The following is a 22,880-nucleotide window of genomic DNA, read 5'->3' as shown; positions in this document are numbered from 1 at the left end:
TTTCACCTTGTTAACCTTTAATCAAGATATAAGGCCTCTGCTTCCTCATGCAAAATCATGTGAAATTATCAGATTTTGTCCCCTAGCCTGAATTGCATGGGTCTATAACATCGCAGCAAAAGTGTAATTTTCTCCCAGATATTGTGTGATTGATTTAAAGTCTGATATCAGCAGCTTTTTTTTATATGTCTACCCAGACATTCTGTAGCATTTACTCTCTGTCTGAGCATGCTTTTTTTTTTTTTCCATCCCTAGCAAGCCTGTGCAGGACTGTTGTCGCCTTTTGAATGAGGAATCGTGTTTGTTCTGCTTTCATGCTGCGCCACTTTGCCATTTGCAGACCACTTGGCTCTGCTGCATGCATACTGTTTGCATGAGCTGTCGTTGGACGTCACTGTCACTGTGGATGCAAGGCTCTGTTCGTATTGATGTGCGTCTAATAACGAAGCCCAGGCACCTCCTCGCATACTCTTTACTTGCCGCTTTGTGTTCAAAGTGTCTTTTTAAAGAAGTAGTTGTACATAAGCACTGAAATTACCTCTTTTTGCCTTAGATTCTTCTAATTTAGGTGCTGCAGTGTTGCTCAGGGGTTAAAGGACCATACTTTTTTATAGTTTTTATGTGTTTGCAGACTACAAATCACATGCACTTTACAGTATTATTGGCCATATTTAAGCCAGACTGTGTTTTTACATCAACTCACCACGTCCAAGAAAACATCGGCTTCCTGTATTTTATGGTATGATATGAAATCAAATTGTCATGAGACGGACAACGCATAAAATCTTGGATGATCCCAGTTTACACCACCGAGAAAGAGTTTCTTTTTTAAACAGTCTCTGCTTTCAACTTCCCACACGATGACAACATATCTTTGACAATAGAATAAAGGAAAGTAAATGTCCACTGTGATGATTCATCCATCATTTATTGAAAAACTGGAGGAGGGAGAAAAATCGATTTTAAGAAGAATTTAAAATCTGTTTTAATTTATGACTGAAATGAATTGTCTTTAATTTATGATTGAAAAGTAAAGCATCTGCATTTGTTCAAAGCTCAGGGTAGGAAACAGTTGTTAGGAACATAAAGTATGTCCTGAAACATGCAAAAGCACTGATATTGTCTTTTTTTCAGTTCCTATTTTGGTTCCAAGTAGGTTTCAGGCACAGATTGCTGTGCCCTTTGTATGCTTTATCATAATAACATGAAGGGTGTCGTTAAAACGATTACTATTGCCTTATTGTTGTAAATGACTTTATCTCCATGGTGCTTGATGGGATTGTCTATAAACTCAACAACAACTTGATTTCCACAAAAGACTTCCGTCTTTTAAAAAAAATAACTTTATGGCCCAAATTGAACTGTCCAACTGATTTGCACCAAAATGTTACACCCACTTGAATTTTAATCACATTTACTACTCAGTTTTCAATTTGTATTACAGTTCAAGGAGCAACACACTTCAACTACACTGGGTGAAAAAAAACAGTTTTCACTGGTAGTTGTTGAGCTGATTACAGACCAACATCAGTTCTGTAGAAGACACGTATTGATGTTGTTGACATCTTCTTCTTCTTTAGTAGGAGTGCAACGGATCACAAAACTCACAATTCGGATTGTATCACGAATTTGAGTCACGGATCGGATCAGCAAACCCCCCCCCCCCCCCCCCCCCCCCCCCACAAAAACCCCACTTACAGCAAGGAACTTTTGCTGATGTTCTTAAATGAAAACAATATTCAAGACATAATATATAAAATATTTAATGCTCAATTGTTAAATTAAATTGCATTATGAGGCCTGATACCTTCCTCTTTTAAACATGATGGTGAATGAAACAGCGACAGTGTCCTCGTCGTCAAAACTTGATGATAACTTACAAACACGAACACATGTCTTGTCCTGCAGTTTAGCTTGTTGAACAGAGGAAAAGTGCACCGCTAACGTTAAACAGCAGGTAAATGTACCTGCAGATGTCACTTCGGACCCGTTAGATGCTAGTTTGGTCGTTGCTCTGCAAAATCCCTGTTAGCGACGCGCCGTCCACGACTTGTACTTACAGCAGTTTGTTTACTTTGTCTTAAATGATATATTAAATTTTGCAATTAATCCGCCATTTACATGCTTACCGAACCGTTGGGGGGCGATCCGTACGGATCAACTACGATCTGTTACACCACTATTCTTTGGTCACTGAAAAGATCACATTACACGAGTGAATGCATCTAATATTTGAGACTTAATCCAGAATGTGTTGTGAAGGAACAGCATCCAATCTACTCCCCGAAAGTCACGTCAGTATTCTTAAGTGTTTCCTTTATTTTTTTGCAGTTGTTATGTTTGGGGGAAGTTTGTTTCCTTAGTAAGTTAGTTCCTGTTTTTGTTACTGTAAGTCCATGATGAGTGTGCATTGCTTTAAAGGTCTAGTTTTATTGGCCCAGGTTTGGAGAAATCTCTCCCAGACATTACAGCTTTCAACCCAATATAATTCATGGGAAAGGAATTTATAAAATGACGTTTTGTAAAACAAACTGGCAACTCATCTTTCCAGGAATTATGTCTGAACTACTCTGGATAATCCACAGACCTCATTGTGAAGTTTGCAGTGGAACTACCATAGTGATCCATAGTAACTCAGACACTCTGTCTAGACAGATTCGTCGCTATTTCGTTTCTTAAACGTCAGTTTTCATTGTTTTAAGTGCTACAAAGGAAATTCTGCTTTGTCCCCCTTTGGTTTTAGATAAAAGTAAATGTCTCAGGTGGGGATAGAAATGATTTGCATTGCTAGACACCACTAGTGGTGCGTGAGAAGAGATATTTTGGATCCCCATTAGTTGTTAGTTTGGCAACACCCACCCAATTCTACACATAAACTGGGTGAACTTACTCTTTAAATGGTTTTTAGTGATCACTGCAAATAAAAACATTAACTCTAGGATCATATTAAAATATTATTTGATCATCTCACTTGTGTTTCAGCTGGATTTTTGCAGCGGTAGCGGAGCAGTAGTACAATATGTTCAGTGCATCCAAGAAAGTGCTGAACTAGCAGAAGACGGAGTCAGGCTATGTTTAAAGAGGGTGGTGGTGTGTCGGCTTAAGGAGAATCTGGAGCCTCTCGCCCTCTGAGGGAGCTCTGTTTGTCTGCTAGCCGAGAGAGTTGGGAGTCCCTGCAGGCCCCCGGCTGTATTAGCAGTGAGAGATGTGTAATTACAGTGTTTGGTGTACTTGTTAGCTAACCGCTGAGACCTGCCACGTGAAAAGAGCTAGGTGAAACCACTCTCTTAAAAACACACTCACAGCACAGAGCCCGCAAAATGTTCAGGAAAAGCTTCGTGTGTGGTTGTGAAAATTGAAACTCTGAGGGAGACTTTGCTGTCATGAGAAATATTTCATGTGGTCAGTTGAGTTCCCTTGTTATCTATTATGGTGGGTGATCTATTACAGATTATATACTGACTCAAAGCTGATAAATGCTGCAGAGAAGGCACAAGAGCATTGTTGCGATATAGTGTCATACGTCTGGCCTGTAAAGTTGTTGTTGTTCACTCAACAACACCCTTGTCCTTGGACCCTGAGCTGCCCGGCCCACGCAGCTGCAGCTATTGGCCTGCACCTCGGCAGCTCTGGGAGCAGAATAAAGTTTTCAATAACCAGAAGTTGCTGCACATTTGGTTCTTAGAAGCAAATAAAAACTTAGTTATGCAATACACAACAGGGATCTCCCTACAAGTTTTTGGGGGATTAATTAAAAAGAATATATTTCACATGTTGTATGCTAAAAAGTGAGTTGATGGTGCATGAGTCCTGCATAAAAGCAGCCTTTGACTTCAAATTCACCCACATTAAGTTGAGACAAACCAGTTATTTAGTGAAAATGCAGCTTTTATGTAGCTTTCTGCATAAAAAAACCTGTTATTTTTGGTGTTTATTTTCATTGCAGCACAGGGATTAGTTGTTCGCTGTGCTCGGTCAAACTGGCAGCAGCAGCTGAACCAGGGAGGAGTGTCTGTTCTCTTTCTCAGTAGACTTTGGTCTGAAACGGTGCTGAGAGACTGTTTTGGAACTAGGACTGTGACTGGGTGTGTTAGCGAAGTCATTGCACCCTGAGACCTACATCGGTAATGATACAATCTCTGACTGCATCTAAGTGTCCCCCTGTGTAATTCAGCTCCTCTCTCTGCCTGCTGTGTCATCAAGCTGGAATTGATCAGGCAATAACAGAGACCGGGCGCCTTACTGTACTATTACAGTATTTGCGGTCGTCTGTCACGGTGTCGGCCCTCGGATAATAATTTGCTGTGAGGTTTAATCATTCTCAGCGTCTTAGCTGTCCCTTTTTTTTTTTTTGCTGCTTGCTCAACCACTGAGCTGCATGAACTTTAAAAAGTTAAGTAGCGGAAGTTAGTGTTTACATTCACCTCTCTGCTCTGCTGACTGGTGGCTCTTGTGTAAAAAGATTGTGTGTAATCATTTCTACGGTGTCATTGCAAGTATTACAGTGTTCTTATAAAAAAAATCTAACCGCTAACCTGAATGTTTTTATTCATTATTTTTAAAAGTTCTAGATAATTTCATGAAATGGACATGAAACAGATGTCGGTATCGATGGAGTGAAAGTTGAACGGAGCAAAACTTTAAATGATGTGACTGAAAATAACTAAATGGCAGTCAGAGCTGGATTAATCAGTTATTTTCATAACTGATTCATCTGTTAAAATATCAAGAAATGTAAAAAAATGCTCAGCGCACAAGGTGACATGTTTATATAAGTTGCTTGTTTTGTCTGATAAACCCAGATGTATTCACATGATATTTGTAGGAGTTAAAATATGTCGTTACTTCTGTTTATATATTGACTTGGACATCATGTATTGCGTCACTTACGTTGCCTGACACATGGGTGTGGTTTCCTATTATTATTTAACCTGGTCACTTAGGTGATGGTGGGAGTTTTGGACAAAGGGAGTTAGAGGGAGGGTAGAGCTCTGATATTTTCTGTTGACCGTCACCATCGTCACCATCGTCACCATCGTTACCGTTGTCTGTTCGTCACTTTATCTTCACAGTCAGATTGTATTTTTTTTGTATATTTTTTGTGTAACAGCTGCTTGTCAGTCTTTCATTTTTGTTTATTTTTTTCAATGAAACATCAATAAAACGTCATCTGGACTTGGGGATGGTTTTGTATGGACGTGTCACATAGAGGAACCTACTGAGTCTAAGTAGTCGCTACTATATTAATTGATCAATGTTGGTTAAATATGCAAGCGGCTGGTAGATTTCCTTCACTCACACGCTAAAAAAAACAATGGTAATCTATTGAGTGATGTGTAAAATTTGAACATTCACTAACCATTTGACTGGTGGACAAAAAAGTTCACTTTGCACCCTGATGATATAACAAGAAGTACAAGAGTTCAGAGAGATCATTCAACATTTTTACTTGATAAGTAATCGATTTGTTTTTTGTACACTAAATTGATTTATCATTGAAGGAAAAATATCAAATAACAAAACCAAACATGTGCCTGTTAGGACTTATTTAACTTAAATATGAGAGGTTGCTTTTTTCATAACTGTAAATTGAATGTTTTTTTTGACTGTTAGTTACACAAAATAGGAACATAGAAAAGAAAGACATCAGTTTTTCTTTCCTATCTGGTAACTTTTGTTAAACTTCATCCCCATCCCAATAATCAATAGATGAATTAATATCAGTAAAAAGACTTGTTCAGAGAGCTCTTGATGTTATTGGTCTATCAGTTGGTATCACTCAGTAATTATTGTACGTTTTTTAAAGCATATCTATATCTTATCAATTCAAGAATCCTGTTATGGTGCTTTTTATGTGACATTTGCACACTGCTCTCACTTCACACATGTTGCATAAAAGCCAAAACTCCCTCAGTGATTCAAGCGGTGATTGGGTAGAGAATCAGTGGTCCTATCGATGTTCTTGTTGCACCTCATATCTGCCACATTACATCACACACACAGACTCAGAGAGAGTAGAAGACACTTTTTTTCCAGGACTTCTGCTTGTTTGGAATGAATACTGTCCGGTCTTCATTTGTAACCTTGAATCTCCTTTCGTTTTCTCTCCTTCCTTCCTTCCTTTCAGACTAACGGGGCCCTCCGGTTATCTGACCGATGGACCAGGAAACTACAAGTACAAGACCAAGTGTACCTGGCTTATCGAGGGACAGTAAGTTGATCATTGGAGTGCAGATCCAACACCAGATCAGAACAGTTCGCACCAATTAGGCTCCTCATGAAGAACTTTCTTTAAGACTTGAAAATCCTTCTGACACTCATTGAATTCCTTATTTTTTTTTCTTTTTAGTGTGTCTCTGTCCTAAACAAGGTACATGTGCATACCTGATAGTTTCAATGGTGTTAGTACATTATAAGTCATAATACAGATTTAATCAAAATTGATTTTTCAAATTTCTTGAGGTCATTAAACATCTTTGCCACTCATCTAGTCTCCAAGTAGCCTCGGACACACTACATGAAACAGATACACTCTTATTGATTTCATCCATTGAATCAGTTTCTGCCATTAAGTAAAAAGTCTACAGAATAATCCCTAAAACCAAGAAACAGACGATGGATTCCCAAAACTGAGGCTGCAGCTCAGTATTCTTAGGATGCTCATTTTGATTCTTTTATACACATATTTTCATACGCTGCAGTCCTTCACTGAGATCCATTCAGCATTCGGATTTCACGCTATCTACAGGATGATGGATGAAAATGAACGGCAAAGTAACTGTGAGAAATCCAATACTACTCCTCTTGTTTTAGTCAGCATAACCGCACCTCAGAGTATCGATTTGGAGCAATGAGTCTTAATTTTTTTTGGCTGCCAACTCCTCTGAACCATAAACCGTTTGATTACATTTACATTTTAGGCTTTTAGCCAACAGTCTGATTCAGGAGGATTAACCGTTAGCGGCCTGATCAGGGGGGGGGGGGGGGGAATCAGGAGATCGCGCTCGCACCGTCTTCGACAGGACGTGCACTTCTGACCTTCCTGTTCTTAGACGGCCTCTCTAATCACCCGGCCACGCAGCGGTCTAACATTTTTATTACATACTAATGGCCCATTCATATGCATTCATATGCCATCTCGAGACCTCCGCCTGTTCTTAACAGGAGGTTAATGCAGCGACACGTCTTGCGCTCTATGCATCAAAATGACAAGGATACTTTTAAAAGGCGTCGGACACACATTCCCTTTTTTAATGTCTAAACTGCTTCCTCTGCAGCTAAATGTGTTGAGTCTGTCTGCAATTGCCTGAAGTGACTTGGCCCACTGAAAAGCAGTAAAATAATTTGTAAAAAATGGCTGTGCTATGTGCCTCGCTGCCAGGCCCAAGGGGACCTTGGCGGTAATTGCTGAAGTAAAAAAAAGGACATTTCTTTGTCAGATCTCCCCAGTCAGTTATCACTTTTGATTCTTTTTTTTTTTTTTTTTTTTTTTTTTTTTTTTTTTTACCGGTCACAAGTCGTCTTTTCTAATCAAACCTTGGGGCTGCTGCCATTCCTCAGCTTATTTGTCTGCTCGGGGAGGGGGAGTGAGTCACCACTTCACTCAAATAAATAAAATTTTGAGCAGAAAAATGTGACTATTCATAACATTTCCTGTACATCTTGTGCCCTCATCATAGATACGCTAAATGGGTCTTTGTTTTTCTTCCCTCCTTTTTGAATGATTTCATTTTGCGACGTTAACCAAATTTAGAGCTGAGACAATTTTAAGAATCCCATGAATGTCTTCAATCAAAAAAACTGATTAAACGAGCTTAAGTTTCCTGTTTTGCTGTTGGCTGTCTTTTTATTACACAAACCACAGACAGTTAGTTTATTTATTTTGCACAGCAGAAGACGGAAAAGGATATATGATGCAATACAACGTTATTTTTGGATTTAACAGCTTTTTACTTTGTGGTACAGACTTTATATCTGACAGACAGATTGCATAGGAGTTAATATATTATAAAAGAGTATAAAACTGTATTAAAAGATAATTAAGGGTAATATTACAGTATTACTTTTCTATTAGCTTTCCTTGACCATTTATTGATTTCATGCATATATAGTTCCAGGGTGGGTAACTGCCTGCAGGCAAATGCTAGTAAATTCTTGTTGAAGGCGGAAACTGTTTCTACCATATCAGCCTGTTAATTATCCACCTTTTAATGTTTAAATTCCATTTATTCTGCTCATGTAGCTGAAATAAATAGCTGATTGCAAAATGCATTACCCACTTTCACTGGGTGTTGCATTTTTGCAGTCGGGGGAACCTAAACTGGTGAAACAGTAACTTTCACAACCAGTGGACAGCTCAAGTGAGAACAGACATGAGTGAAGATCAGGAATATTTTGTTTTATTAGAAGTATTAGCTAAAAACTGGTGTTGCTAAGTTGTCAAGTGATCTTAAAGATCCCCACCAGACATGTTTGATGACAAAAAATACAATGCTTTGACTAAAAATTTGTGTCTGATTTGGTTTTCCACAAAAAAAAAGGTTTAAAACCCTTCTTACATGTCCATTGTCGTTGTATATGTGCACTGGCGGCATGTAAGAATTGTCGAGATGTCGCAACTCAAGTTCATAGGTACATGTCTTAAACTCACATTTAATCTGAGCACAGATCAGAAACTTTCCAGTTTCAGCAGATTATAACAGTGAAACTTTGCACATACGTCATTCTTAACAGTGCAGATCAAATTTCCAGGAGAAGGAACAAGAAGAAGAAGCAGATTTATGACTAGAGGGGGATTTTAAAGAGTGAATTCTAGGCAGGAAAGTCCCTTTCTAACTTTGAAAATTTCCACATCCAGTAATCTTACGTCAGGATGGTGCCCACACACTCTACGTATCGCTTTAAAGAATGTGCTCGAAGAGTTTGTCAGGATTCCACACACATTTGTGGAAAATGGTGAAATTAAACTTTTCCTGGAAGGTAGCTAACATTGCCAGATATTCACATAAAATTTGCTTTTGCAATTTGAAAAGCTTATGTGCCCGGAGCTTTTTTTTTAAAAAAAAAAAAAAAAAAAAAAAAAGTACAGCAGTGCCAGATGTATGGTAGGAGTTGTCAAAGCAACAAAAGTAGGCTTCTTGCACTGACTTGCGAGCAGTCGACTCTCTCACGAGTTCTGTCTGTGTATCAATACACGAGGCTGCCAAATGACTGATGGAGGTATTTGTTGATGCTCTGATGTTGAGATAACACAGGAGGACTTTTAATTATTGCTGTTTGTTGTGTTTGGTTCTAGTTTTGAAGTGATAACCAGTCCAGACAGACGTTCTCATGGTCTTCCTCTGTGTGTGTGTGTGTGTGTGTGTGTGTGTGTGTGTGTGTGTGTGTGTGTGTGTGTGTGTGTGTGTGTGTGTTTTACAGGCCTAACACCGTCCTCCGATTACGATTCAACCACTTTGCCACCGAGTGCAGCTGGGACCACCTCTACGTGTATGACGGAGACTCCATTTACGCCCCTCTTCTGGCTGCCTTCAGGTATATCTGCTGCCAGTTTGACTGAAGGTTTTTTGGGTGTAGGTCTGAGTACATGCAGCCTGTGTTTTGGGTTTTTTTTCTCCAATCTCACATATATTGTAATCCAAAATGTTGGTTTTGAGGTACGATGCTTTCCCTTAGAATTAACTTCTTGTCAAGGCAGAAAAGTCTCTAAAACATCGTCATATGACTTTAAATATCACCTTTAAGTGTTTTAGGGTGGTAGTGGATATTCTGGGAAACTGGATGAAGAGAAGTGTTTACAAACCGTTGTTAAACTATTAAATTATAACATAATTGCTGCCTTACTACTACTATACTATACTATACTATTACTACTACCTTTAAAGACATTTCAGTCAAGGAGTAAAATGATAATAACATGTTAAGTTTCAGTGCGTTTCGTCTCTTCATTCCAGCGGTCTTATTGTTCCTGAACGTTACGGGAACGAGACCGTTCCTGAGGTGGTGTCTCACTCCGGTTACGCCCTGCTGCACTTCTTCAGCGACGCCGCCTACAACCTGACCGGATTCAACATTTCCTACAGGTGAGAGATACTGGTCATAAAGTGGTTTCTGTTACGACTATTTTTCTTGTTCATAAAAAATAACCAGTGAAATGGCGGCTATGAAATTTAAGATATAAAGAATTAGCAAAATAAAGATCTGTTCATTTCATTATAGATTATATCCAGAAATATGGATTCAATTGCATGTTGGTTATTAATTTCTAAAATATAATCAAATAATCTTCCGTAAAACTTTGAGATATTATTAGACCTTTTCCGATTTTTTAAATTTTGGTTGGGATGACAGATTACATGTATCAAATAGCTCATAATCCCACAGCTGAGCGTGTAGTACCGCCAGGCCTCGGGGTTTGCATCTCTCAGGTTCCACACATACACCCGTGATAGTGTCAGTCTCTGGATAAAAGTATCTGCTAAATGACAAATAGTGTGATACTGAGTCCTGAGATAAGAACCTCAGCACCAATCATTTACTGTTTTTAGTGGCTGTTGAGAGATTTATTTAGGTGAAGGACCCACTTCACACCCCTCCTGGCCATGATGATGCATACAAACCTATCACTCTCTGCATGATTCAGCCCCTGCATTGACATGAATGGTTGACAGCATTTTAGCAAGAGGATCATATCGGGCTGCTTCCGTCCATTTGCTGCAGTCTGTGGTGGTTGTTTTTTTTTATGCCTCTGCACCGGTTACAGCCGTGGCACAAAGGCGTCAATCATTAAATCGTTAGAAGATGTTCCTGATGTTTTATTCAGGGTCTGTATTTCAGGCAGGATTTGAATCCTAGTTTTCCTATCATCCTAGTTTTTCTCTGACTGTTACCTCCTCTTTCCTCCCTCCCTCCCTCTCAGGGTGAATACATGTCCTAACAACTGCTCCAGTCGTGGCGAGTGTCGTGTGGGGAACTCCACTGGTTCGGTATACTGTGAGTGTGAAGCCAACTGGAAGGGGGAAGCCTGTGATGTTCCCTACTGCATGGCTGACTGTGGCTACCCTGAGCGAGGTCGTTGCCAGGGCAAGACTTGTGTTTGCAACGCCGGGTGGCAAGGTGGGTTGGCAACTGCAGCGGCAGCAGCAGCAGCACCGCTTTTGGCTGCCAGTGCTGTGACCTCATTGTCTCATACACTGCGCTTATTTGAATAACCACAATGTCATCAAGTTGGCCTCAGCGAGTCTACACATGCCAAACCCCTTTCTGCGGGACTAAAATAAGCTTTCTACTGGTCTACGTTCTCTATGCAGAATGAATTGTGGCTATCCTCCCAGGGGTGTCTAAATCATAAAGGTCGCTGCCAAGATTCAGGTTTGCCAGACAAAATTATTAATACAGTTCCCTTTTCAGTCGGTTCAATCGTTAAAACACATAATATGGGTTGTATCACGCCCCCGTGTGGCCTGACTGGAGACACCTCTGTTCATGCTTTTAAAGGGCATTCATGCACGGGTGGAGCATTCTTAAGAGGCCCTTCTGATAAAGTCATTTTAAAATTCACAACTGTAAAAGAGCTGATATATCCGATACTATCCTATACACTCTCTCTGTCTGTCTATCTTTCTGTCTATCTATATATAAATAAGTTTTTCTTATCACAATTGTTATTTACTGAAATATCCTTAATGGATTAAAATATCAGATTAATTTCAGCTGGCTTTTATTTCTGAGATGTCTCATGTTTCACTTTTTAGATACTAATACCATAACCAGATTTTCTTTTTGGCGGGAGAATTAGGCTTTTATTTTTATATTGATAGTAGAAATAAACATGACATGGCAGCAAAGGTCCCTCAGAGGTCCCGGTCCCTGCCAGGAACAGTTTGGTCATACGGTATGCGTAGTATCTGTCTCGTCAGGGCTACCAGTTGCCCCACATCTCCTGATTTTTATCCCAGTTTCCGACAATATTCTTGCGATCACAGGCCGCTCTCATTTTCCTGTCAATTCTGAGTACACAAGTTAAACCAAACCAAACATTCCCAGTAAATATACAGTGCAGCTGGGTACTGACTAAGCGGCTGTAATGAGGCAGTTGGAGGTTTAGTAAAGGGAGCGTTACGGATTTTATCCGGCCAGATTTTGCCCGTTTATCTGGTGATTCAACCCAGTGGCTCCTCACTTTTTTTTTTAAGCCTCCACCACTATTATCGAGGCTCCCGCTGCTGAAGATCCATCTGCTGACGGATGTTACGGGGGGGGGGGGGGGGGGCAGGCCGGACGGACTTCAAATGGACTTTTTTTTTTTTTTTGCAAGATCAGCTCCCCATCTTTTCGGTCGAGTCATGAATATTCAGTCTTTATTTGATGATGACCCGACTCTGTGCTGTATCCTTTTTTTTTTGTGAATCAGACCATATGGAAGTTCTAACTGTCTGTATCTCTTATCTCGCTCTATCAGTTCTTAAACTGCTCCACTGCACCGATCTGCACAAGCAGAGACAACGGCTTAATTTAACTGCAGTTATATCAGCAGCTCAGTGTGCTCACGATCTAATTACCAAAGCTGAGGGAGTTGAAAAACAGGATGGCGTTTTCTTTAGCCTTTATTACCCTGTCATGGTGTTTTTAACTGAGGAATAACACACTCGGTGTACTCTGTGCTTGCCAGCTTCCAAATGAACACATTTTCTACACTAACCAGTGCAAAAGCAGAGACAGATGCCTGTTTAGTCAAGCCAGCCTTGCATTTAATCTCTCTTTCACAGATGTGCAGCCTTCAACAAATTGCGTCTTTAAGGGAGGCTGAGGCCACGTTTGTTTTTATTCATGGAAATGCCACCAAGGTGCTGGGGTAATTTTGTTTGCTCGGAGATAGTGCAGTCGGATTGAAGAATATTAGCCATCAGGGAATTTTTTTTTTTTTTTTCCAGCCGTGGAGCACAACCACAAGGAAAACTGGCAAAGTGACCTTGATTGTCGCAGAGAATCAAAACACTTCCTTTCCTGTCACGTGGCCACTTGTGCATTGTGTTGATAATGATCAATAAGGAACCCCCCCACCTCCCCGCCCCCCACCCCACAGTGGCAACATCCTGTTCCTCCTGTAAGATGATTTGATAGCACTAATCGGTTGGTAAATGTTTTATTCCGGGCAGTTTTTTTTGTTTATCAGAGTGTTTCATCAAGTAGGATGGATAGACTGAAGATGAGCAAGATCAACAAACCCCCCAAACAACCTGTGACATTCTGTGAGGACGTGGCCTACTTTTCTATTTCTGACTCGGCAGTTGTTTTCCAAACATCTTTTCCCTTCATTCAGAAGTGATTCCGGTTTATGTTGGTGTTATTGTTCTCGACCAGTAACAGAGGAAAGGCCGTTCTGGAGAATTATTCCAGTGTCATCAAACATTAAATAAAGCCTCCACAACTCCTTTAATTTTTCGCTCCACAGCTGATTAAGTTGATTTTTTTAAAAACTTTCTAATTCTAAATTACTCCACACCTTCATAATCAGGCTCGGTTATCAAAAGACTTCAAAAAATACCTCTTTAACCTCTGTACCCTTTCATTCAGACCATGCCTTCATAATTCAAGAGATGAAATCAATAATGGATTATAGTTTTCACCTTCACAGTCAATTCATGGAGAGCAGATGGCCTCAATCGTTTGTACTTTCTGCAAGACATCAAAGTGAAGTAATGAAGGTTGTGAAAGTTTAATCCTGCGTTAATGCAGGAACTTTTTCACAAGCTAGTGTTTTCTGCTATAATGCTGATTCAATTTGTTAGTATCTTCTTAGCATTAAGGCAGTTTATGTTTATCTGAAAGGTCGGAGCTTGTTAAAAGTTCAGACACACTTTTCCATTCCCTGGAATTTGAAAATGTGTCCAAACATTTAACTGGTACTATATATGTGTGTGCAAAACATAAATTTACTAAGCTAACTGTATCATTTAGTCTCCTGAGAAGGGCTGACTCTGTGGGTTCCTTCCCTCCTCAGGTCCAGACTGCTCCGTCTCGGTGCCGGCCAACTCCTCCTTCTGGAGCCGGGAGGAATACACGGAGGTCGGGCTGGCCAGGGCTTCCCACAAGGCCGTGGTGGACCAAGGCATCATGTGGGTCATCGGAGGCTATGTTTTCAACGCCTCTGACTATCACATAGTTAAAGCGTAAGTATTCTTCCCCCCCTGCTGAGCCCCTACATGTGGATTTTAGGCATTTTGGCTGCTGCTCTCACTCAAGAGAGCTGTGAGACATGAGTCCTGCTGTTGCTAAGCGACTATGCTTGTGAAACACGCTGTCTCTTGCAAACATTTCAATATTTTAACTCGCGTGCCTGTTATACCCAAGTGTTAAAATAATGCTTGGCTGTCACTGCTGTCAGTGCTGTCAGGAACAAGCCACAGGTCTGTTTGAAAATCAACAAGAAAACGAACATAGTTGTGTACAGATAGCTGTGTGTCAGGCACAGATTGAAGGATGTAATTAAAACCATAAAATTACAGGGTAGGATGATGCTCCTCATCCTGAACTCCACCCAGGAAGATCACACTTATTCCTTCGGCTCATGTTTTGGTTTTTATGGGGTTGCAGACAGATCAAGGCCCTTTTTTTATTTTTTTAACTCCTCAGAGGCAACTACACCACTTCTTATGTTCGTTACCTTTGTAGAGTTATATTGGACAAAAGCATAATTCCCCTCCTCACTGTAACTGTTTAGTTAGTTACTGATGGACTTTTTTTCTACAGTTTGTGAAACAAAGTCCATACAACTAAGCCTAAAGGTCAGAAACACAATGAAAGCACTTGATATTTTTTTCCCCCACATTTTTATAATAGACAAGTTGTTAGGTAGGTTTGCAGAGGGTTCAGATGTTAGAGATCATTAGACTGCTTGGTTGGGGAGTCCTGTTTAAAGGCCCCTTTGAAAGACTGTCCAAGACCAAAGTTGACATTTGTGAGAGAAACATGGTGAAATCTTTCGTCAATCCAAAACTGTTCTCCCAGAGCTCACTGTGGCACTGAACGACCTTTGGCAACCAAAGACAGCCCGAGGCAAAATTTTGACAGTGTCGGTCTCAGTGTGACTGCTGCTCAACCCACTGCTACAAACAAACCGATCAGAATACGACATGAAATGACACAGAATACACCGGCCAGGGTGACGTTTTATAAGTGCAGTTTTTAAATAAAGTTTAGGGGGGAAACACACTTGTTGGCTTCAAGTATCACCAATTTAAAAACATTAAAACTGCACTCGCCCAGGTCACATATGAGCAAAAAGAACCAAGGTATCATGTGGCACAATGTTAATAAGCTAAACACACCACAATCATACTCCCTTAATTCAGCTGCTGTTATCAATGCACCATTATCAAAAATGAGCAAGAGATGCAAAAGTTTTGTCCAAATAGAGTATTTTCCCCCTGCTGTTTAAAAGACGATTCAGATGTTCAGCTTAAGTTTTAATTTTAGTTTAGTACCTCACATGTGAATTCAGAGCACTCAATCCATGATTCAAGCCACATTTGACGCCTCGTCAACTGTTTTTAAGGTTGAAGGAGCTGCCCAATACTGTGTATGCGAGTGCGTAACAAAAAGATGTGTCCCCTTCATCTTGTCGACTTAAATAGAAGTAAAGAAAAAGGATTAAGCACCACGTACACCCAGAATTATGAGTCAGATGCTTCCGTTTCTTACATTGTTCCCCACAGGCTCTATATTTACCATATCTTGTCACATTCCATCAGAAAGTGTCCTACATCGACATATTTATGTAACGTGTTTAGATATGCAGAAAGGTAGACGAAAGCTCGCCAGTCAAGTGATCAAAGGAATCCTGGTTTCACTGTTAATTTACACTGACATGTAAAAAATCATCCCTGAGGAGTTTCTTAACGCTGTTCTTTCATGGTCACCACATTTGTTTCTTTCCCCCTCTCTCTCTCCGTTTCTGTAGGTATAACCTCAGCAACAAGACGTGGCTGACCCTTGACCCCTCTGTCAACACTGTCACACCAAGATACGGCCACTCACTGGCTTTGCACGAGGTATGTAGAGAGATGCAGAAAAGATATGACATATTCTATTTATTTATGGTGCATTTTTTTTTTATACATCTATTGTTTCTGCTGACTCAGTGTAATATGAACATGACTTCAAAAGACGAGAACGTAACAGATGACAACTAAATTAAATGGATGATGTATAAAATCCCCATCCTCTTTATTTATGCTTTCTGTAGTGTCTGGTTGTTGTCTGGAACTAATATATAAATCTCTGGGTTTTGATATGCTGCAGTGAAGTGGCAAAGCAGTTTCTTTCTCAGCCAGAAAGACTGTGTTAGGAGTCGCCGATGGAATAATAAATTAGGAAACGGAGGATTCAGAGGAAGACACAGTCTGTCTGCTGCTCTGTGGTTTGAGAGAACCCCAGTTTTGAGCCGCAGCGTGTTTGTTATGCGCAAATTGCATCACGGTGTACGAATGCGTCTCGTAAGCCAATGCGGGGCTCGCGACCAAGCACACGTTCCCTCGCTCGGCTTATGAAAACCTGACGAGGGTGCTAATACAGCTCTGCCTCCGCTGAAAAGGAGCACTTAAAAAAAAAAATAACTGTTTGTGAAGACCAGCTGATTTCTGTGACTCTTTTTATTGAGATGATATGATACGAGAGGGGTTTTGAGTTGAAATACTGTAGATTGTAATGTATATGGACAACTATTTTTGATTAATAGTATTACATAAAGGCATTTTCTCAAAAGAAAACTGACCAAATTTATTAAAAAATGTGTTTCTGTATCTGACATTACTGACGATTTCTTGCACACACATCATACACACATACAAGTGCATGAAATAAAGGAAAATAAAATACCAAATTCTTGTTATCACTTGATGCTGTGTGACCTCCAGACTGTCTGCAGCCCTTTCAGAAGGGAAAAATTGCTTTGTTGAAAAGAGGTTTCCAGGCAACACCAATAAACTGGTGTTTTTTAAACTCAAGGACAGTTGAAAGGTTATTCATACTTCAGGTTTTTAGATATTCCTTGAAGAATCCCCGGTGATATTTTGCTGTGTTTAAGTTTCATTACTAGATTACCACTAGATATATACCAGTATAGCTGTTTCCTTTCTTTTGTCAAGTGGCTGTCATCATGTAAATTTAACCAAGATTAATCAGTTTAATGGAAAAATTACTATTTTGCATCCTCTCCGTGTTATCTGTCTGTCTTTTATGTTACGCATCCTTTTTAAAATTAGTTTGCTTACTACTCTTTAGAAGATTACAGTGAGTCATAACAACGTTTGCTTGAATTTAGTTCTAATCCATTATAACATGTTTTAGTAGGGATCCATTGATCTGATCTGTGAGGTCTCGGTCGGTGCCAATACTGACCTTATTAAGCGGACTGAGTATAGGCCAGACGAGACTGATCCAGGTTAAATGCAGATTTTTTATATCCGTTCAGGATCCTACATATTTAATTATTGTTTATTTTCATTCATAATTTAGCTTATTTTAACACTGGCTTAACTTCTCAGCTTTTTGTATGTATAAAATGTGTTTATGTGCTTTGTGTCTTTTTTTTTTTCTGTCTTTTTTTTCACTCATGCGTAACAAATTGTCCTTTGGGGACAAGTAAAGGGATTGATTGATTCTCCAACAACATCATTATAAAATTCACTGTTTCTATTATCAGTTACATTCATTCAGTCAGTCACAGCGGCGCCGCAGCAATCTCTGGCCCCATGTTACGTTACATAAAAATGTTCCCACTGAGTGCCGCACAGTGAGCTACACAGACTGTAAATGTAGAAAAAGAGGGCACTGGTATTGGGATCAGTATTGGAAGAGAAGAAGTTGAGGTCAGTGTAAAAACATTTTATGGACCAAAGACTCAGGATAATGTGCAACAAGAACTTTTTAATTTAAAGTTGACACGCTGTAAACGTTACAAGATATTTTTATTTTCTCAATATTTACAGTACATATTTATGAACTCATTTTCCACCGCTGTCTCTGTTGGTTCGCTCTAGGGAAAGATCTATATGTACGGAGGAAAGATAGACTCCACTGGAAATGTGTCCAGCCAGCTGTGGGTTTTCCACATCCAGAACCAGACCTGGGTCCTCCTGAGCCCCCGGGCCAAAGAACAGTACGCTGTGGTGGGACATTCGGCCCACATTGTGCCTCCCGTCCAGGAGGGAGACAGTCCTATCATGCTAGTTCTGTTTGGACACTGTCCTCTGTACGGTTACATCAGCACAGTCCAGGAGTACAACATCGGTAAGTTTTAGGTGCTGTCAGCAGTTCCTAATGTCTTTGAGCAAGGTGTCAACCCGTAAGCTGCTCCCTTGCTGTTACTAATACGTTTGCTTGGGTGTTAATGCCTAATATATCAGTTTATAACAACAGGAAATTAACACTGGCCACCGAACCAAAAAAAAAAGCTAACGTGTTTTGGATTTGTGTAGTGTGTTCATCCAATCTACCAAACTCGTTAACAGGCAACCAGACTTCATTTAGAGGTCTCGCTCTGTTCTAAAAGCCAATCTGTCTGAGAAAATTGGATGAAATAACCTGCCACTGTGGCCGATGGTCAGGAATGTGTTTTCTATTTGCTCACAAATTAAAGTGATTTGTTGATTGTCATTACCCAAATGACGACCCAAAAAATTCGGATGCCCAGTCTGGTCCTCCCTTTGTACTTGTAATGCATTTAAGAACAATAATACAAAGATTTTATTGGGTTTATTGGGTTAACTTTCACATCACATCACAGCTGGGACTGCACTGAAAAGCCACAAGTGTTCCCCTCACTTTCTTAGTGATGTTTTGTTAAATCACGATAACTTGTACTTTGTACTAACATCTTTGTGTGATCCTCCAGTCAAGAACACGTGGAGCATGGTGTCTACAGACGGTGCGCTGGTTCAGGGCGGCTACGGCCACAGCAGTGTTTTCGACCCCGGCACCAGAGCCATCTACATCCACGGAGGCTACAAGGCCTTCAGCGCCAACAAGTACGGCCTGGCTGGAGATCTGTACAAGTTCGACGTGGACAAGAGGAAATGGTGAGCTTTTCTGTTTGATGAATATTTATACTGGCAACAGTGTAGTAAGTGTAGCTCATACTGACACATGCTACAGGAATAATTTATAGTGTAATTGAAAAGTGTAGTGTTCTGTAGAAATGTGGAAAAGTTTTACCTCTTCAGGCCTCTAAAATTAAATAACCTGAGATGGAAAATCACTTTGATTGAACTGCTTACATTCGTACATATTACAGTTTGTATTAGAAAGTCTCAAATGAGAAAGCTTAGGAACCCCTGATATGTATCATAACTTATTTTTGGTTTTTCTACACAATTTTACAATTGCTTTGGGTCAAATTTTACAACATCACATCACAACATTACTTATCTTTTCTCACTGTGTTTTGTTCACTAAATCATTGTTTTATTTTAAAATGTTTTGATCAGAGTTAGTTATTGTCTGATAACATAATTTAATTAGTTATACAAGTTATACAATGAGAAAAAAATTGCATTTATACAAACTGCTTTTGTGAACTTAAAAAATAAATAAGTCATTTTATTTATTGGACATGCTGTATGACTGTAAATATACAAAAAAAATAAATTAATATACTATACTACTATAAATATACTATAGACATACTTGAGTAATAATGTTCTAATAAGGAGAATTGTATGTTTAGTAAAAAGCATTGAAACTTCAACTGGTAATTATTTAACTGACCATATGAGGTGTCTATATCCTCTGGACTGAGCATGTGAATTAATGTTTTGTATTTGTATGCAAGTCCAGCATTTTGCAATTAAAGGTGCAGATTTAACAAGTCAGTTTAGCTCTTTGCACTATAAGAATTTTGCACATTTTTCACTGTAGTGAAAACTTTTTCTGCAAAGAACTGTGCAAATACAAGTGAAGGAAGAAATTTAGTGTTGTTGTATTTACCAAAACCTCATGCACATGCATCAACGATACATCCGTGATATATAACAGCCATCACTATGTGTTTTTGCAGGACCGTTCTGAGAGACAGTGGCTTCTTCCGATACCTCCACACGGCGGTGATAGTGAGCGGAACGATGCTGGTGTTTGGAGGAAACACACACAATGATACATCCATGAGCCACGGTGCCAAGTGCTTCTCTGCCGACTTCCTAGCCTACAGTCTGGGTCAGTGACATGCACAACAGCCGCAGGTCATACAGTCTGCCTCCCCAGCTTTACTCAGAGTTATTCCGCTGAGCATGCAGGACTTTTTCTCTGCACTGTGCTGCTTTGCATTCATTCAGTCGTGCAGATTCACACCTGGGAGCTGCTCAGTACAACCGCAGTGTTTTGTTGTTGGACACTGAGCAGCTCCACTGGAGCAACAGAAGGTCAAGTGTTGCACTTGGCGTACACAAGCAGTAAACCACAGCCCCTTTTCATACATAAAACTCCTAATAAATGTGCTAAGATTTCTAGCAGTGCCGTAGTTTTGCCTGTTCACACTTTCACCTCATATTCATAAGATCTCCATTTAGAATTCATTCACATGAGTTTACTGGATAGAGGAGGTGAAGATGGGTGTTGCATTTAAAGAACCTGTTGGGAGTTACTTACTTTTGTTTTTCACGGTAATTATTTATGTGCATATCAATCTTGTTTAGTGCTAGTGGGGCTGGTATCCCTCGTTGTCTGGAGAAAGTTGAATAACTGGACTGGAGTGTTGATGGAAGACATTTTGCTGTTCATCTGAAAGGCTTCTTCAGTCTTAAAACAAAAAAATTGACTCCCGTGATTTGGATTCAGTGTTGTCCAGACATTGTATCACCTGGATGATTGAGAGGACACACCTGTCCACATACTTTTGTGTGTACTTCTGGTGTGGTGCCTTTTCATGCTTTGGGATGGACTGCTTAGTTCCAGTTAAAGGAACTGCTCCAACATGCAATGATATAGAGTAGTGTCCCTCCATCTTTGTGGCAACAGTTTAGGGAAGGCCCTAACTGTTTAAACATGACATGGCAAAATTCAAAGTCTGCTCAACCACTTAGTTGCTTCATTGCAACATCAGTTTTGGTCCTCTCGTATGCTCTTGTGGCTGAATGGGAGCAAATCCCTGCAGCCAGGTTACAGAGTCTTGGATCGTGGAGCATATTAATGGTGTAATACTCAGGTGTCCACACACTTTGCTTGAGTGTGTTGGTAACCCTCATATTTAGTAGTCTGTCTGATTTACAGACATAACAAACAAACCTTTAAAAGCCTTTTTGAGCGTTCCCTAAAGGCTGTGCTGCTCAGTACACCCAACTGGACCAACGGAAGCCCAACAGAAATCCATCCCAAATATCTCTAGAGCTTATCCTACTCAAAACAAATTTTGCTGTGAGCAAGTGATATAGTGAGGACATGTGAATGACATCCCAGAATCTTTTTATTATTGTGTCAAATGTGTGCGTTTTATATAAGCACCATAATGGAAAGTCAGGTCTTTTGGAAAATTGACAGATCAGATTTCGTAGAACATCCCCTTGAGCCACCGTGACTCCTTGAAGATTTCTAGGTGAAGGTAAATACAATGTGAACAAAGCCCTTCTAATGTAAGTGTCAATCAGAGATTCAATCTGGCGGCTTTAGGGAGATAATCTCAATTCTCTAATGTTTATTCTTGTACTCTCCTCCTTTTTATTACTAAGTTTCCTAATTAAGATACGTAACTGTCAGATTGTCAAGCAGAGCTGCTTAGCGGCCATCAACAGAAGGAGAGAGTGGAACAAAGCAACTTCCCCATATGCGTCTGTACAAAGAAGGGTGTTGAACTCACAAACTTTCCCTGGATAGCAAATACATGTTCTGCCTTAATTTATTTGTTAAGATCAGAACTTAATTGTTGTCGATCGTAACATGCTTTTTCCTCCTCCTAATTATAATCCCAATCAAAGTTCCTCTGATAGTCCTAATAGAAGTTAGCACAGCTTTGTCAGAAACCATACTGGCAACTTCACTTTGTTAGCTGCCTGCAAACATTGTTGTAAATTGAGTCGGCCTCTTTCCGCAGTGCTGTCATAAGATGCTCATTAATGGGAGGCTTCAGTCTGTCTGGATGGGAGGGAGAATTCCCTGTAGGCCCGAGATGGCCCCAGGACATTCTGTTTTTCTGTGTCATTACAAAGATGATTGACAGGCAGCGAAATTACAGTCTCAGGGGCACGAGCACCCCCCCCCCTCCCTCCCCTCCTTGTGCAACGGGGCTTTTGTTCATGAGAATTGCATGTTTGCACTGAAACATCCCCGACAATCGTCCCCTTTTCGGCTCATTGAGTGTTGGAAGGAACATATGACGGTGAAGCAGCACATGTAGAGGCACCACATTCATTTCATTCTTAGCATACTGTCCCATTTATACATTTATGTTACCACATGCCCTTGATTGGCATAATGAGAGTAACTCATCTCACATTGGTCACCACAGGAAACAAATTGTTTTCATGATTTCCCTGGAGAGTTTGCGTTTGAGTTGAACTTTAGAAATTAAAAACTTTTTTTTTTCTCCCTCAGTTGTGACCTCCCTGCCACTCCTCATCCTCTGTATGATTTTGTAATTGGACAGAAAAGACAAGCCAACTATTTTCAACACCGCCACCCCCCCCACCCCCCCCACCCCCACAACCCCCTCCCTCCCGCCACCCTCCCACCAGTCAGCTGCAGGGTCGGTGTCAGCAGCAGCAGCTCTGTAATTGTCTGGTAATTACAGCCGAGATGGGCTGTGCGGAGGACTAATTGCCCCTCCTTAACAAGCTGAACTCAATTAGAGTGTAGAATTTAAGGGCCGTCCGCTGTCCTGACATTGGTAGATG

The 22,880-nt window shown here is 40.2% G+C and overlaps 1 protein-coding gene across 1 annotated transcript in view; it reads left to right on the top strand.

Annotated features, from left to right (window-relative positions):
• The window catches only part of atrn (attractin), a 146,137-nt gene that overhangs the window by 9,818 nt on the left and 113,439 nt on the right, over positions 1–22,880 (top strand). Inside the window, exons 2-10 of the mRNA XM_044374473.1 lie at positions 6,128–6,211; positions 9,421–9,534; positions 9,954–10,082; positions 10,919–11,115; positions 14,003–14,171; positions 15,962–16,052; positions 18,042–18,291; positions 18,896–19,079; positions 20,057–20,211. Coding sequence (XP_044230408.1) covers positions 6,128–6,211; positions 9,421–9,534; positions 9,954–10,082; positions 10,919–11,115; positions 14,003–14,171; positions 15,962–16,052; positions 18,042–18,291; positions 18,896–19,079; positions 20,057–20,211 — 1,373 coding nt within the window. The remainder of the gene's footprint in view (positions 1–6,127; positions 6,212–9,420; positions 9,535–9,953; positions 10,083–10,918; positions 11,116–14,002; positions 14,172–15,961; positions 16,053–18,041; positions 18,292–18,895; positions 19,080–20,056; positions 20,212–22,880) is intronic.

The sequence above is a fragment of the Thunnus albacares genome, chromosome 15, assembly GCF_914725855.1.
Source record: "Thunnus albacares chromosome 15, fThuAlb1.1, whole genome shotgun sequence".
In the NCBI taxonomy this organism is placed as follows: Eukaryota; Metazoa; Chordata; class Actinopteri; order Scombriformes; family Scombridae; genus Thunnus; species Thunnus albacares.
The sequence above is the reverse complement of the archived record's forward strand: the minus strand, read 5'-3'. Positions and strand labels throughout refer to the sequence as shown.